At 38.8% G+C, this 18557-nt stretch overlaps 1 protein-coding gene across 1 annotated transcript in view; it reads right to left on the bottom strand.

The window, feature by feature from the left end:
- myo1ha (myosin IHa) overlaps positions 1-18557 on the bottom strand; it is a 60958-nt gene that overhangs the window by 8698 nt on the left and 33703 nt on the right. The window contains exons 11-20 of the mRNA XM_057832459.1: positions 17422-17489; positions 8658-8763; positions 8497-8577; positions 8329-8420; positions 8088-8182; positions 4453-4499; positions 4251-4331; positions 4031-4136; positions 3809-3926; positions 1455-1568 (exon numbers count right to left, since the gene is read on the bottom strand). Of these exons, the coding sequence (XP_057688442.1) occupies positions 1455-1568; positions 3809-3926; positions 4031-4136; positions 4251-4331; positions 4453-4499; positions 8088-8182; positions 8329-8420; positions 8497-8577; positions 8658-8763; positions 17422-17489 (908 nt within the window). The remainder of the gene's footprint in view (positions 1-1454; positions 1569-3808; positions 3927-4030; positions 4137-4250; positions 4332-4452; positions 4500-8087; positions 8183-8328; positions 8421-8496; positions 8578-8657; positions 8764-17421; positions 17490-18557) is intronic.

Genomic DNA, 18557 nt, shown 5'->3' with positions numbered 1-18557 from the left:
GGGACACGTCTGGCAGTGCAGGATTTGAGTCCCTGGCCGCGCATTGTGTTACTGATAGTAACCTTTGTTACTGTGGTCCCAGCTCTCTGTAGGTCATTCACTAGGTCCCCCTGTGTGGTTCTGGGATTTTTGCTCATCTTTCTTGTTTTCATTTTGACGCCACGGGGTAAGATCTTGCATGGAGCCCCAGATCGAGGGAGATTATCAGTGGTCTTGTATGTCTTCCATTTTCTAATAATTGCTCCCACAGTTGATTTCTTTACACCAAGCGTTTTACCTATTGCAGAGTCAGTCTTCCCAGCCTGGTGCAGGTCTACAATTTTGTCTCTGGTGTCCTTCGACATTTCTTTGGTCTTGGCCATAGTGGAGTTTGGAGTGTGACTGACTGAAGTTGTGGACAGGTGTCTTTTGTACCGATAATGAGTTAAAACAGGTGCCATTAACACAGGTAACGAGTGGAGCCTCGTTAGACCTCTTTGACAGCCAGAAACCTTGCTTGTTTTTAGGTGACCAAATACTTGTTTTCCACTCTAATTTGGAAATAAATTTAAAAATCAAACAAATCAAAACTGTTTTTTTTCCCACATTCTGTCTCTCATGGTTGAGGTTTACCCATGTTGACAATTACAGGCCTCTCTAATCTTTTCAAGTAGGAGAACTTGCAGAATTGGTGGTTGACGAAATACTTATTTGCCCCACTGTATATAGTCAGCCACCAATTGTGCAAGTTCTCCCACTTAAAAAGATGAGAGAGGCCTGTAATTGTCATCATAAGTATACCTCAACTATCGGAGACAGAATGAGAAAAAAAAAATCCAAAAAAGCACTGTCCCATTTTTAAAAGAATATATTTGCAGATTATAGTGGAAAATAGGTATTTGGTCAGCTACAAACAAGCAAGATTTCTGGCTTTCACGGAGCTGTAGATTTTTAAGAGGCTCCTCTGCCCTCTCCACTCGTTACCTGTATTAATGGCATGTGTTATTCTCTGTATAAAAGACATCTGTCCACAATCTCAAACAGTCACACTCGAAACTCAACTATGGCCAAGACCAAAAAGCTGTCAAAGGACAGCTTTTTGGTCTTGGCCATAGAGACCAAGAGACCAAGAGCAAGGGCATTGAAGATGAAATGTGGCTGGGTCTTTCAGCATGACAATGATCCCAAACACACAGCCTGGGAAACAAATACGTGGCTTCGTAAGAAGCATATCAAGGTCCTGGAGTGGCCTCGTCATCTCCAGATCTCAACCCCATAGAAAATCTTTGGAGTGAGTTGAAAGTCCGTGCTGCCCAACAACAGTCCTAAAACATCACTGCTCTCGAGGAGATACGCATGGAGGAATGGACCAAAATACCAGCAACAGTGTGTGAAAAACTTGTGAAGACTTACAGAAAAGGTTTTGGTCATAAAAGTCTTTGGCATTTGTCAAGATAATTTGCCATTTTTCTCACCTTCCCATTTTGTACTCATTTGGAAAATAGCCCAGATGTTGAACCAGCACCAACACTCCGTCAGCAGGTTCTCCTCTCCAATGCGGCCAAGTGGCTGGGCACAGAGCTTTATATCTGAGTAACAAATAATGTTTGTCAGCATACTGCATGCTATACAAGGAACTATAGATTTGTTATACAGTCCCTGACAAAAGTCTTGTCGCTTATCCATTTTGTAGAAACAATTGCTAATAACCTGACTTTTAGTTATTCAATTGGTTTCAGAAATGGCTCATGAAAGCTAAGACCCTCCCAAATGATGTTGAATGTACAAAAATATATGTTACACTGAAAAAAGATTTATCATTTAATGAAGGCATAAAGGTCAAATTTTAGCAAGACGTGCGGATCCATGCGAGCTCCAGTAGGTCTCCTGCAATTTTTGCGGCGACTGTGGTGTAATTCAATGGAAGATTCATCTGAAATCACTCAGAAAACAGTGAAGTTTGGTGTTGGCAAGATCATGGTCTGGGGTTATATCCAGTATGGGGGTGTGCGAGAGATCTGCAGGGTGGAAGGCAACATAAATAGTCTGAAAAATCAACAAATGTTAGCTGCCTCTTACATTCCTAACCATAAAAAGGGACAAATTCTGCAGCAGGATGGTGCTCCATCGCATACTTCAATCTCTACCTCAAAGTTCCTCAAGGCAAAGAAGATCAAGATCCTCCAGGACTGGCCAGCTCCGTCACCAGACATGAACATCATTGAGCATGTCTGGGCTAGGATGAAAGCGGAAGCATGGAAGACGAAACCCAAGAATGTTGATGAACTCTGGGAGGCAGGCAAGACTGTTTTCTTTGGTGCTCCTGATGATTTCATCAATAAATTGTGTGAATCCTTGCCGAACCGCATGGATGCAGTTCTTCAAGCCCATGGAAGTCGTACAAAATATTAAATTTGGATCTCACATAACCACTACTTAATTCGCTTATGTTATGTAACATATTTTTGTATTTGAAGTACATTTTTTGTTCAATTTTCACACTACTTTTTGTAGGCGACAAAACTTTTTTCTTGCCAAAATTTGGCCTTTATGTCTTCATGAAATGATAAATCTTTTTTCAGTGAAACAAATATATTTTTGTTAGGGCTGTCAAACGATTAAAATTTTTAATCGAGTTAATTACAGCTTAGAAATTAATTAATCGTAATTAATCGCAATTAATCGCAATTCAAACCATCTCTAAAATATGCCATATTTTTCTGTAAATTATTGTTGGAATGGAAAGATAAGACACACGACGGATATATACATACAACATACTGTACATAAGTACTGTATTTGTTTATTGTAACAATAAATCCACAAATGGCATTATTAACATTCTTTCTGTTAAAGTGATCCACGGATAGAAAGACTTGTAGTTCTTGAACGATAAATGTTATAATTACAAGTTATAATAATTTTATATTAAAACCCCTCTTCATGTTTTCGTTTTATAAAATTTGTAAAATTTTCAATCAAAAGTAGAGTTAATATAATAAGAAGAATAAAAATAACAATAATAAAAATAGAGTGACCAAAGTCTAAGTTTTACGTGTATTTTGCATAGCTATTTTGATATGGAATGCCAGTTCATTTTGCATTGTTGTTTAACTGTGTGTCAGAATAGGGCCTCATTACTATAGACTGAAGTGCTTTTCTTTTTGTGAACATTATTTTTTTTGGAGAGATAGGAATATTATTTTTGTTGTGCTTTCACTAAACGATACTTAGGTTTGTTGTGAAGGAGTTGCCAAAGTTTATGCCAGTGTCCACTCGTTACTGTATAACATATATCTGTACATATCTTACCCAAAATACAACAAGAGACACATAATTGCCACTAAAAGAAAGAAAACTTACCGAAATATGTGTGGAACACAAATAGCAATTTGCATTGCATTGTGAATACAGCATAAACGTCTCACAACTAATAATTCTCCAACGTTTAGAAGAAACAACATGAGTATGGAACGGCGCTGCCCTCAAGCGGCCGGTGGCATTCTCTTCACTCTTAATGTCCATAAACGGCCTCATTGTAATCTGTTTGAGGCAATATGCGAGCAGGTCATTCAGTGCATGCGTTAATTGCGTCAAATATTTTAACGTAATTAATTTTAAAAAATAATTAACGCCCGTTAACGCAATAATTTTGACAGCCCTAATTTTTGTACATTCATCATTTGGGAGGGTCTTAGCTTTCATATGAGCCATTTCTGAAACCAATTGAATAATTAAAAGTCAGGTTATTCGCAATTGTTTCCACAAAATGGCTAAGCGACAAAACTTTTGTCAGGGACTGTATTCATGCTTGTCCAAGTCTTCATACCGCTGTAAAAAGACATCGTACTTCCGTCTATAAGCAAAACCAGCACGTCTGACTCGCAAATGCTGCATCAGGCCCAAATATTTAATCTGGTGTTTGATCAGAGCTTCATCAAACTGTCCTGGTTCAGAGCAGTAGGTTAAGCATAAACAATAAAAAACAACATTTTCTGTTGAATAGCTTTTAAACATCAGATAATAAAACAAAGTTTTTTACTAAAAGTACCTGGTTTCCTGGACTCATTGGATTTAAGGCAACGAATGTACCATGCTTCTTTGGCTACGAGGATCTCTGTCAGCTTCAGCAGGCTGCTCTTAAATTGGGTGGCCACCTACACACAGAATGTGGCTCACAATTCAACGGTTCATCTGTCAGGTGCACGTGGCTTGAAGATGACACACTGCCAATGCCAGTAGTTACTGTTGGGGAATATGGAGGAACTCACTGTTTCTGGTCTCCGCCTGCTGTCTGGGTCTGTGCACGAGAAGCACTGTCTGACAATGGTGTTTTTTGATTGACTTATCAGCTGGGAGATGGTAGGAGAACACAATTTGTTGCGTTATCAAAAAATGCTTGTTCAAATTCTAAACGATAGTTTAGCTTCATGAGTTTCAAATTATTTGAGAAATGAAGTTTCTTATACTTACATCTTTAATATTTTTATATAGGAGGTCGTTATTTTTGTCCAAAAATCCTTTAAAATTAATGACAGGTTATACATGTTAGGCAGTTTGTGGAAAATGCAATTAACCCTTTATAGAGCATTCAGTTAAATACTAGGAAACAAAAAAAATCAACAACCTTTGTTACCGTATTGGCCCGAATATAAGACGGTGGTTTTTTCCATTGAAATTAGACTGAAAAAGAGGGGGTCGTCTTATATTCGCGGTCTAGACATTATACCTATTCACGACGCTAGATGGCGCCAGATACAGTGCCTTGCAAAAGTATTCGGCCCCCTTGAACCTTGCAACCTTTCGCCACATTTCAGGCTTCAAACATAAAGATATAAAATTTTAATTTTTTGTCAAGAGTCAACAAAAAGTGGGACACGAAGTGGAACAAAATTTATTGGATAATTTAAACTTTTTTAACAAATAAAAAACTGAAAAGTGGGGCGTGCAATATTATTTGGCCCCCTTGCGTTAATACTTTGTAGCGCCACCTTTTGCTCCAATTACAGCTGCAAGTCGCTTGGGGTATGTTTCTATCAGTTTTGCACATCGAGAGACTGACATTCTTGCCCATTCTTCTTTGCAAAACAGCTCGAGCTCAGTGAGGTTGGATGGAGAGTGTTTGTGAACAGCAGTCTTCAGCTCTTTCCACAGATTCTCGATTGGATTCAGGTCTGGACTTTGACTTGGCCATTCTAACACCTGGATACGTTTATTTTTGAACCATTCCATTGTAGATTTGGCTTTATGTTTTGGATCATTGTCCTGTTGGAAGATAAATCTCCGTCCCAGTCTCAGGTCTTGTGCAGATACCAACAGGTTTTCTTCCAGAGTGTTCCTGTATTTGGCTGCATCCATCTTCCCGTCAATTTTAACCATCTTCCCTGTCTCTGCTGAAGAAAAGCAGGCCCAAACCATGATGCTGCCACCACCATGTTTGACAGTGGGGATGGTGTGTTCAGGGTGATGAGCTGTATTGCTTTTACGCCAAACATATCGTTTTGCATTGTGGCCAAAAAGTTCAATTTTGGTTTCATCTGACCAGAACACCTTCTTCCACATGTTTGGTGTGTCTCCCAGGTGGCTTGTGGCAAACTTTAAACGAGACTTTTTATGGATATCTTTGAGAAATGGCTTTCTTCTTGCCACTCTTCCATAAAGGCCAGATTTGTGCAGTGTACGACTGATTGTTGTCCTATGGACAGACTCTCCCACCTCAGCTGTAGATCTCTGCAGTTCATCCAGAGTGATCATGGGCCTCTTGGCTGCATCTCTGATCAGTTTTCTCCTTGTTTGAGAAGAAAGTTTGGAAGGACGGCCGGGTCTTGGTAGATTTGCAGTGGTCTGATGCTCCTTCCATTTCAATATGATGGCTTGCACAGTGCTCCTTGAGATGTTTAAAGCTTGGGAAATCTTTTTGTATCCAAATCCGGCTTTAAACTTCTCCACAACAGTATCTCGGACCTGCCTGGTGTGTTCCTTGGTTTTCATAATGCTTTCTGCACTTTAAACAGAACCCTGAGACTATCACAGAGCAGGTGCATTTATACGGAGACTTGATTACACACAGGTGGATTCTATTTATCATCATTGGTCATTTAGGACAACATTGGATCATTCAGAGATCCTCACTGAACTTCTGGAGTGAGTTTGCTGCACTGAAAGTAAAGGGGCCAAATAATATTGCACGCCCCACTTTTCAGTTTTTTATTTGTTAAAAAAGTTTAAATTATCCAATAAATGTTGTTCCATTTCACGATTGTGTCCCAGTTGTTGTTGATTCTTGACAAAAAAATTAAATTTCATATCTTTATGTTTGAAGCCTGAAATGTGGTGAAAGGTTGCAAGATTCAAGGGGGCCGAATACTTTTGCAAGGCACTGTATCATTGAAGCGATGTTCTGTCATGACAGATCTCAGCTACTCTTAGGTTTAACCAGTTTGCATTATTTTATTATAATGTTTTTCCTTATTCAGATTTGTTTCAAGACTACAGTTTCAGTTAGACTTCACTTTGATGGTTAATGCAGTTATTGCAATTTTGTTGTTTTATCACAATAGATTGGTTTATTTATATTTCAAAAACCACAAGCCATTCATTTACGAATGTGATTGCACTTTAGTTTACATATTTAAAGGTTCAGATATTAACATTTGAATGGGGCAAAATAACATGCTTTTCCTCTGAAATATATTGTTATAATCATTTGTTTCGGATGTACTGTAATTATTTTCTGTATAAAAATTAATTTGGTGTTCAAAAAGTCTTTTGTCAAACTTGAGTCTTGAAAAAGAGGGGGCCGTCTTATAATCAGGGCCGTCTTATATTCGGGCCAATACGGTATTTATTGGGGGTCATAACCAGAGTACCGTAATTTTCGGACTATTAGGCGCACCTGACTATAAGCTGCCAACCACCAAATTTGATATAAACACATCATTTGTTCTTAGGTAAGCCGCACTGGACTATAAGCCGTAGCTGTCCATACTGTATTATGGGATATTTACAAGAAAATATATTAACCGGTAGCACTTCATTTGACAGCGGCATCATAAGACTGTCATAAGACCAAATGGACCATTATGAAACTTTGAATTAATTGGCTGCAAAGGTTTATTTGGCCATCATTGCTCAATGTAATCTCTCCCTTCCCTTTGGAGAGACAGACAACCTCTGCTGCCACCTGCTGTCAACAATGTTGTCTAACATGCCTCCTGGCATGCATTGCAGCGCTACAGATGTAAATAACAATCAAAATTCATGTTCTGTGCTAATTATTTCTTCAGTTACTGTTCCAGTTGTTTCATCAATTGCTAGTTATGGTATTTAGTAACACTATTTGACAGTGAGCATAAATGAATGACAGATGTCATTTTGTATCATGCGGAAAATTAGCTCACGTTTGAATGGATGTAAAACATCTGAGCTGGACATAAATGGAGTTAGTGACATAATTTGCCAGATGACGCTTAATGACATCTGTCATAAGCATTCATTAATGCCCATGATCGTGTCATGTCATATTTATGGCGGCCTTCTGGCAGTGTTATGACGCCACTGTCAAATAAAGTGTTGCCTATTAACCCAAATAAATTAACAATTAATCCGCAGTAGACTATAGGCCGCATGATTCAAATTGAGGGGAAAAAAGTAGCGGCTTATAGTCCGAAAATTACGGTTTATTTCTGTATTTATATATATATATATATTTTTTTTGTAACTAACATTTTAATAATAATTTTCATAAAGTATTATATATAAGAATAGTATAACAGAATATATGACGAAAAATGTGATATTCACGTATGTAGATACCGGGTCTTTATCTACAGACAATTATCTACACATTATTTACTTCATATATATATTTTTTTGTAACTAACATTTTAATAATAATTTTCATAAAGTATTATATATAAGAATAGTATAACAGAATATATGACGAAAAATGTGATATTCACGTATGTAGATACCGGGTCTTTATCTACAGACAATTATCTACACATTATTTACTTCACATGATTTATATTTAATGTGATGTTATTTGTAAATTACTTGCCCTTTAAAGGGTTAAAATGGTTTGAGAGGTAGGTTGTGCTTTAATTTACCCACAACACAATAGGTGACCTCTCCAGCATAATGCAGTAGACGAAAATCTCCTCTCTCCAGCGTCCTTCGTGTTTTTTTGTCTGCCAGCTTGTGACTGCACACAAAGAGAAAGTCAACAAAAACAAAGAGTTTCAGTCATCTCAATCGATAAAGTTTGAATTGTAAATTTGAAACGATGAAACTACACATCCATCAAGACAGATTAATGAAACACTGATCAGATAATAAGTGTAAACTCACGAGACAAAATGAGGGTGATTCCCCATTTTGTCCTCCAGTCTCTCCAAGAAGGTGAGGTCTGTAGCTTCTCCTGGCCTGAGGCACTCCTCATCCTGCCGAGTCAGAATCACTAGTCAGGTAATTATCCCCTATAAAATTTAGGATTTTATCTTTATTCAAGCAAAGTACCAGGATTGATATAATTCCCCTGTGTCTCTCCTCCACGAGGTCACAGATAATCTTGTTATTGAAGAACTGCACCGGTTCCCACTGAGCAAAACAATGTGAAAATGAAATTCCATTCAACAGCAAATCAAAGTAAACGCACGTTACACTTCCAGTCTTATTACTTCAATATCCTCCGCCTCGTATTCTTCCTGCTCTGCCTTGAGTGTGAGCTGGATGAAAAGTTGTTGCAGCTTCTCATTGCAGTAGTTTATGCAGAATTGCTCAAAACTGAGAAGAAAAAAGAAGCAAAACCCAACATTACATGGTCATACTTGAAATTATCAACATGTGTGAAGAGAGTTCACCAGTTTCAACAATAATACAGTGATCCCTGGCTATATTGCGCTTCAGACTTTGCGCCCTTAGTCCGTCGTGGATTTTCTTTCAATTGAAAGAAATAAATTTCTCACATTTCTGCATAAAATCACCATCAAATGTGAAATCAAATCATGATGTCAAATCTTTGTCAAAATCACACAGATGAAAAAAGTGTTTACTTTAACTCAAACCAATCAAACGTTTATAGCAGGAGTCCCCAAACATTTTCCTGTGAGGGCCAGATAACTTTTCCCTTCTCTGATGAGGGGCCGGGGTCAGTTTGTAACAGGAAAAAGTGTGACGATTGCAGCAATGCCTAAATGTAAAAATGTATTGTTTTTCAGAAAGCCACAATCAAATAACCCTTTCTGGATTCTTCACGGAACAAAAGTAAATAAAACAAAAATAATAATTAGGGCTGTCAAACGATTAAAATTTTTAATCGAGTTAATTACAGCTTAAAAATTAATTAATCGTAATTAATCGCAATTCAAACCATCTATAAAATATGCCATATTTTTCTGTGAATTATATATATGTTCTGTAAAATAAATTGTTGGAATGGAAAGATAAGACACAGGATGGATATATACAATCAACATACGGTACATAAGGACTGTAGTGGGCATTTCACTATACTGTCATTTAAATCTGTCTATGCTGTCCTCACTCCGAAGCATCTACTTTTTCCAAAGCTAGACAGCTAGTGAACGACGCCTTAATAATCAGACTTCTTCCTTTTTCATCTGATTTATTAATAAAATGGCCTCAAACCATTGTCCTCTTTAGACCGTTTACGTAAAACTACAAAAAAAAAAGTAAACAAGCATTGCATTAGCAACAACGTTAGCTTAGCACGCTATACAGGTTGACTAAACATAAACAAAAAACGTCTCATACAAAAAATATAACATTTCGCTTATTAACATAATATGTACATTCTTTACAACAACCATACTTACGGACAAATCTTTTCCAAGGATCATATAAGCACAACAGAGACGTCATGCAGCCATATTGAACTGGCAAGAAAAAAATAAACCATGTCGCAAAGCGACCACAAGAGTTCACTGTTAGACAGCACAAAACGCCTTCCTGTAAAACTTACCAAAAGGCAGAACACTGTCTGAGAGGGACATGTGCGTTAATTGCATCAAATATTTTAACGTGATTAATTTAAAAAATTAATTACCGCGCGTTAACGCGTTAATTTTGACAGCCCTAATAATAATATGATATAATGATAATAACTAGGCCTGCAAGCAGGACTGAACGGGCCCTCGCAATCTAGCGCAACTCGGACAGTGTGCAGGTCAGGGTGGTGGCAGATCGCCCTCTCTAATCATCTCATTAGAACCTAACATGCTCGAAAGTCGCTTCTTTACATTCACACACCTAAGAGATAAAAACCCCTATTGGACAGAGTACTACAAAAAAGGAGCGAATAAAGGGTCGTCACGGCAACAGACAGAGACATGTGGACATGGGCCGTAAAATAAGTATTTCAAAAGGTCTTGAAACTACAATGACCAACCTGAAAAGAACTGGACATATATTAGAAAAATGAGTGACTTTCTATTGCCACTAGTTGGCGCTATAGGGTTGATGCAAATGACCCCTACAGGACCCTTCAGAGTATGACTCAACAAGCACGAGATGTTTGGCGCAGATATGTTGTAGAAGTTAAGACTGTTCAAAACTTGTGGTGAGACGAAATGGCTTCAGTCATTTTCACTTCTCCTGTTGGACTCTTCTGCTTCAACCAAACCTCAGTATTTTTCATCAGGCACCTGAACTTATGGCTCCCCTGATGCAGGTTTCAGGTTAATATTTTTTTTTTCCTTGGAGGAGGAGCCTGTTTAATAAAAAAAAGGCATCTCCTGTTCCCAACAGGGTGCGCTCGGCCTAATGGGTAATGTTTCAATGCACTCGTGTTAAGGGTGGGATCCCGCACGTACATGCCAGATATGAAAAAGATTGAACGTTGTGTCAAGGAGCTATTAGTCTTTTACTGAATTCAGTCATTTTGCCGAAAAAATGGCCGACTTAGGTCCACGCCCAGGTCAGACCCGTGAATGAAAACGCACCATTTTGAAAATTTTAGATCTCCTATGTCTCCTGAATAGTCTCACCAATTTTGAAGATGATCCAACTAACTCCCTCTGTGACAAGGTCTCAAATGTGCACCCTTTTAATAGATAAAAATTTCACATTCGATAAAAATACCCAATTTCCTGTTGGGTTTGGAATATGGGTTCAAGAGACTTTTTGGAGCAGTTTTGCACAAGGTATCGACTCCCCAAATTTCGTTTCTCTATGTTAAAAAAACCTAATAGGAAACGCCTTTTTGAAAAATTCAAGGGGGCGCCACTGAGCCCTTTTGTTACATTTTTTGGTAACGTCGCAAGATTATCGAAATCCACGCAAAGCCGCATGTATGTGCATAATTTGGTGAGTTTTCGTGCATGTTCAGGCCTCCAAATGTAAACTTTACTACAAATGGATAAAAATTTCACATTCGATCCATAATACCCGATTTTCTGTTGGATTTGGAAAATGGGTGCAAGAGACTATTTGGAGCAGTTTTGCATAAGGTATGGACTCCCCAAATTTCATTGCTCTACGTTGAAAAAACCCAATAGACCCTACTCACGTGACGTCACAGCCACGCCCCCGCGCCATGATGTCCGGATACTCGTCATAGAAATGCATTAGCGCTTCGTAAATTCCTCCTATTATTGCACGTTTTACTGCTCGTCAACATTAATACTCAAAATGGTGAAGTCGTGTGTGGCGGTCGGTTGCAAAAACAGAGAAGATAGACGGAGAGACTTGAATTTTTACCGTATTCCGAGAGACCCGAAGAGGAGGCCGCGATTGACTGCTGCAATTCGACGAGAAAACTGGGCTCCAAACGACTACCACAGATGATGTAGTAGTCATTTTATATCTGGTAAGATGCATTTAATATATATTTAGAGGGTTTTGGGCTGACAACCACAATTAAGATCATTGCTAGGCTAATCGCCGACAACATACACGTATGTATGTAGTGAGTGCTATCGCTAAACCATATAAACATTAAAAGCCCTAGCTCCATTGACAAATGACATGAAATACATTAGACTTGACAGTGGATGTTACCAAGAACAAAAGATTTTGAATTGAAAATTTCGTAACTCACCTTCCGAGCACAAGATTCCTGCCGAATTTTCGTGTACGAGGACGTGTTTCACCCAACCAGCAACGTAGCATTTATAAGCCTCCAAGCTCTTAAAGTTTTTCAAACTTTCGTGAGAATAGGCTGATTTTGTGTGGACAAGATAGTTGTAAATATCAGGATATCAGATGTCAGGCGAAGCCAGCGGGTTGAAAAACATCGATTTAGGCATCAAATACGGATCTGGCGAATGGATAAACTGAAGCTTTTCCACGTAACGCCTTTTATGCAACGGATCCAATGAGTTTACAGCGTCAGATAACACCGGGGCTTCCATGAATTGCTCTATAACTTGCTCGACTAATTGAAAACAATGAGAATAGGTCTGAAAAAGAGGTACAGTATGGCGGCCGGAAACAGCGACACGCCCATTTTGTGACGTAGGTGAGTAGGGTCTATAGGAAAGGCCTTTTTTAAAACTTTCTGTCGCCACTAGTTGGCACTGTAGAGTTGATGCAAATGACCCCTACAAGACCCTTCAGGGTATGATTATCAACAAGCACGGGAAGTTTGGCGCAGATATGTTGTATATCTGCTGAGTTATGACTGTCCAAAGTTTTTTGCGAGACAAATTGTTGACGGTAGTTTTCACCTTCCTGTTTGGACCCCTCCGCTTCAACAAAACCTCAATATTTTTCATCAGGCACCTGAACACAGGTCTTAAGGCTTCCCTGATGCAGGTTTGATGTCAACAGATTTTTTTCCCTTGGAGGAGGACCCTGTCTCGTAAAAAAAGGCATTTCCTGTTCTCACTAGGGGGCGCTAGGCCTAATGGGTAATATTTCAATACACTCGTGTTAAGGGTGGGATACCGCACATACATGCCAGATATGAAAAAGATTGAACGTTGTGTCAAGGAACTATTAGTCATTTACTGAATTTGTCATTTTGCCGAAAAAATGGCCGATTTTGGCACCACGCCCAGGTCAGACCGGTGAATGAAAATGCACCATTTTAAAAACTTAAGATCTCATATGTCTCCTGAACAGTCTCACCAATTTTGAAGATCCAACTTACTCCCTCGGCGAAAAGGTCTCAAATGTGCACCCTGTAAATCAATAAAAATTTCATATTCGATCCAAAATAACCGATTTCCTGTTGGGTTTGGAATATGGGTGTAAACGCTTTTTTTGGAGCAGTTTTGGACAAGGTATAGACTTCCAAAATTTCATCGCTCTATGCTGACAGATCCTAATGTTATAGGCCAATTTTAAAATTTCAAGGGGGTACCACTGAGCCATTTTGTTACATTTTTTTGCAACATTGCAAAATTATCAAAATTTACAATTTTCCGCACATATGTGCAAATTTTGTTGACTTTTCGTGCATGTTCAGGCCTCCAAAATAGCAGTTTTCATTTGCCCTGAGAAAAAAAATAAAATAATAATAATAATAATAATCCTTTGCAAAACAATAGGGCCTTTGCACGCTTAGTGCTCGGGCCCTAATAATTAGGGTTGTTCCCATCATGTTTTTTTGCTCCCAATCCGATCCCGATCGTTTTGGTTTGAGTATCTGCCGATCCCGATATTTCCCGATCCGATTGCTTTTTTTTGCTCCCGATTCAATTCCAATCATTGCCGATAATTTTTCCCAATCATATACATTTTGGCAAAGCATTAAGAAAAAAATGAATAAAACTCGGACGGATATATGCATTCAACATACAGTACATAAGTACTGTATTTGTTTATTATGACAATAAATCCTCAAGATGGCATTTACATTATTAACATTCTTTCTGTGAGGGATCCACGAAAAGAAAGACTTGTGACTTTGTATATTGTGACTAAATATTGCCATCTAGTGTATTTGTTGAGCTTTCAGTAAATGATACTGTAGCCATGCCCCAATGCATGATGGGAAGTGGAACCATGACTGTGCGTAGTGCTACCAATTGATATATCTTCTCTGTGTTGGGAAATAACTTAGGGTGTTAAGACAAAGATAAATTGCCACTTTGCTTCCCATGATATTTCTAATCATAGGGAGAGGGATTGCATGGCTTTAGCCAATTAAGAAAAGGCTGCAAGAATTCACTTTACTCATTGAGCGCTACCTTTTTATCTCTCTATATAGACCCTACCCACTGACGTCACAAAATCACGTGCTCGCTGTATGGTTCCGCCCACTTGTCCGTCATTTTGTGTCTGTATTATCAATGGTCTCAATTGATCGAGCAATTTATACTGCATTTCATGGAAGACCCGGTGCTTTCGGATGCCCTAAACTCACTTGATGCGTTGCATAAAAGGCGTTATGTGGAAAAGCTTCAGTTTATCCATTCGCCAGATCCATATTTGATGCCTAAATCGATGTTTTTCGACCCGCTGTCTCCGCCGTATTTGCCTGACACCTGCTAGCTACCCTGAACTGTACAACTATCTTGTCCACACAATATATATATATATATATATATATATATATATATATATATCAGAGGTTGCGCTAGACTTTTTCGCTGTCTGTCATTTTGACTGACAGTGTCATAAAAATGATGTCATAATCTATTTTTACCAGTCACTTACATTTTTAAAATGATAATAATGACATATTCTATAGTATTTAGTTTTCATTCATTTTTAATTAATATTCTGTCCGAATAACCTTAATGTAGTGGAGAAAACTGGATTCTCGCTGATTCAGGTTGATTTTAGCTGTGTTCACGTCAGTGTGTTGGCCAAACACCACTTAAGGCCCACTCAAAGTAGAGGCAATCACGGCACTTGGACAGGTGGCTGGATTTCTCCTTTTTCTTTAATGCAAATCCTCTTAAATCAACTTTATACAGTCCATTCATCCCAACTGTCCATGTAGATGTTGGTTATATAAATGGTTATATTCTTGAGTAGGTGTTTGTGGGTAAATATGTGTGTATCTGTGTGTGTGGTTTATCTGTACAAAAGACATGAAAAGAAACAATAAATAAATATACATTGCTTAAATTCAACTTAATTACATTTAAACATGTAGATGGAATATTCGAAGTTAAGCTTGAACTATTTTCTACGCTCCAGCTAAGCACCTCCGGTATCGGGCACTTATTGTGAAGGCGGATTCACTCCACTTCCGGTGCGCTATGCCGCAACTTGTCGCTATTTCAGAATCGCAGCATAGCAACACGCTAACGGACTACCACGCAAAACAATCGGACGAACTATCATAACAACAGCAAAAGGTAATCATAACAAATTGTCTACGTAAATATGAATGCTGCTTGTGATACTCACTTTGCATTTACGCACAGCAATGAACAAACACACAATTAGACGCACGCTCATGTCGTGCATCCACCCGTGACTTTCTTACTATTGACATCCGCATTCTGGTACGGTGCATGCGCAATCCAACTTTTCACCTATTTACGTCAGCCAAATGTGGGAATCAAATGATGCTGAAGGCATTGAACGAGCAACTGTGAACATCTTAAGCAAACAATCACATAACTTTGTAGCCTTTTCTACACTTAACAAGAGGCAAACAGACAGCGGAGTTCACCAATCAGCGACGGGCAGAGGTGCCGCTAGCAAAGCGACAAGGGCAGGACGAGGGACTTGCGCGCGGAAGTAAACATACGAGGAGAACGGAGTTTATTCAACATGGCTAGCGAGAGACAGACTTGTCAATGACTCTTTGTGTTTTAGCTTATTTAAAACTGAATTACCGCGGATTGGAACATATTCTCGGCCCTCCCGTTCGCCATCCGTGTTGTTCTAGAGACGACTTTCGGCGCGCAAGAGTGACGTTGCTCGTGAAGAACACGTCACGCAAATAAACAAATCTGATTTGTCGATTGATTTTGTACCTTCTCGAGAGGCTGTGTCCCAGACTTTTCTCTCAGTGTTTGAAAAATACAGGGAAAACAGTCTGGCCGTGCCAGGCAAACACTCAGTTGCCTTAACATTTTTCCGAGTAAGGCCAACGACGTCATGCATCAAGAGAGACAATAGCTAATTAATATGCTCACTTGCCACCCTGTGGGTGTGAATTGCAACCTGTCAAAATGACGGATGGACTTCAGTTTTTTCCGTCACCGTTTTAAAAAACCGGTCAACGACGGAAAATATTCGGTTAACGCGACCCCTGATATATGAACTTCCGGTATCGATATTGGATCGGGATCGCAATATTTGGCCTTGGTATTACTTGGTATCGGATCGAATCCAAAATCGCTGGTATCGGCCATCACTAGCCCCCAGAGGGCCACCAGATTTAGCACACGCAGCTTTACTGCACTGTCGCAGCGACAAGTGTAGAGTGTTTCAATACCATCGAATCATTTGGCAGATTATCTAACGATTCTAATATCAAAGTCCAATCAGCTATTAATACCACATGATTGTTTGAAGAGTGACTCCCCAAGTACTCTCTGGAAAGTCCTTGCTGAGTTGTTTTACGTTGATCTTCACAGGCCACCTCATTATTCATGTGACTACTTAAATAAATGGTGATTTTTTTCCCAAAAAGTCTATTAATGGGTCTATCATATTCGTTGTCGAATACTCTATAAGAAAAATATAACATCTATGCATCTAAAATAATCTTAAACAATTTTATCAGCAAATTTAATACTCATTTCGGTCAGTAGTCCACCAATCAGTGGTTTTTACGGAATAATTTGAATTTGGTGGGTCGTAGGGCCAATCTGACTACTGATTTCACACAAAGGTATATACCGCCGCATCCGATGGTGGTATTTTTCTGTTGCTACTCTTTCTTCTATTGCTCCAAGTCCAACTGTCCCCCTTACTTGCACATGCTCGAAGGGCGCCAGGTTGCTTGTTGCCTGGGGCCCCTTGTCTCTGATTGGGCACACACCTGACTTAAAATTTTTGGTAAAAATTGGTTTCAATTGCTCTTTAAAGTCTCCTTAGGCAGAGGGTTCACCTACCCATTTCCCCCCCTTCTCTCATTGTTTGCATGCTATCCTCATTAAAATATGAAAACCTATATATGTTTGGGTTGTTTTAGTTAAAGCAGACACTGTTTGTACATCTGTGTGATTTTGACAGAACTCAAATCACATTTGATGGTGATTTTACGTAGAAATGTGAGAAATTCCAAAAGGTTCAGATACTTTTTCATACCACTGAATTTAAAAATGTTAAGATACATGCATGTATATATTTGTCATAAGCCTGGCCCTTTCCCAATAATGGGGTAATATTCCACACCTAAGCTCATCTTCCAATCACACCTAATTACCACCACCTGCGACCAGTTAACAGCTGTGCATTTAAAGCACAGCCTCCAAACATTCAGTGTCAGATCGTCAACGATTCAGCACACGCCTGCTCGTTGGGTCTGTGTACTATCTACAATGCATAAGAAAGGCAAAAGTCGTATACCTGTTGATATTGAAAACCTCAAAACCATAGATGTCTAAAAGTCCAATGACTGTTTTCCTGGAAGGATCCTGGAATTAAACAACAATAAAAATAAACTGTTGAATGTTGTTCTACTGTTTGCTAAAGGGAACCTCGGACTTGAAGACTTGTAAGTTCTAATCAGTCACAACTGTTCTCTTTTACTAAAATATGTCATTAGAATCACATAAATTATTGCCATTGATTTAAAAATCTATATTATTTAGTCCATGTTTTGACCTACGGAAGGGCGCCATGTTTTACACGTGCAATGCACTCTGTGGGGGATGACGTGGTTTGGCTGGACTGGGACAATGGCTGTGCTAGCAAGCAAGCGAAGCTAGTATGACGATTTGCCGACGATTTGTCACATTCTGCTGCTGGTCAGTTCTGTTACAGACTTGTCAGTAACACGTGAGTTAGTAACGCGTTACTGTAATCTGATTAGTTTTTTCAGTAACGAGTAATCTAACGCGTTCATTTTTCTACACCAGTAATCTGATTAAAGTTACCTGAATCACCTGAATCAGCAACCTGAATCATAAAGGTTGCTGAGGACATAATCATTTGATTCAGGTGTGTTAGAGGAGAGAGACGTGGAAAACACGACAGGAAAAGTGGCACCGAGGTCCGGATTTAGTGAACCCTGTTTATTAGTTTTAGTCATACTTTAGTCATCTCAAAATGTGTTTGTCTTCGTTTATTTTTTGTTGACGAAAACTCAAGACTAATTTCCTCTAGTTTTAGTCGACGTTTAATAAAAATGTTCTCGTCTGTAAAATGAAAAAAAAATTAAATATACCCACAAGGACGCCCCGAACTGTATGTAAAAAAAGAAGCTGTCTGAGAGATTAAGAGGATGCTCGCCATTAGCAATAGCCTGATGATAACGTGAATGCTATGCTAACCCCATAGCAAAAATTTGCTACTCATCTGTTGCTTAATCTCGTCTCGTGAGACGAATTTGATCATCTCAAACTTATCTCATTCTCTGCTTATTTGTTTCTGAGTTTGTGCTCCTAAGGGTACCGTTAGGAGCAAGTGATGAGTCAAATTGAGCAAAGACATCATTGAGACAAAGGAGGTTGATTTGAGAAAGCCAGGTTTGAGCAATATTT

The sequence above is a fragment of the Corythoichthys intestinalis genome, chromosome 3 (assembly GCF_030265065.1).
Source record: "Corythoichthys intestinalis isolate RoL2023-P3 chromosome 3, ASM3026506v1, whole genome shotgun sequence".
Classification (NCBI taxonomy): Eukaryota; Metazoa; Chordata; class Actinopteri; order Syngnathiformes; family Syngnathidae; genus Corythoichthys; species Corythoichthys intestinalis.
The sequence above is the reverse complement of the archived record's forward strand: the minus strand, read 5'-3'. Positions and strand labels throughout refer to the sequence as shown.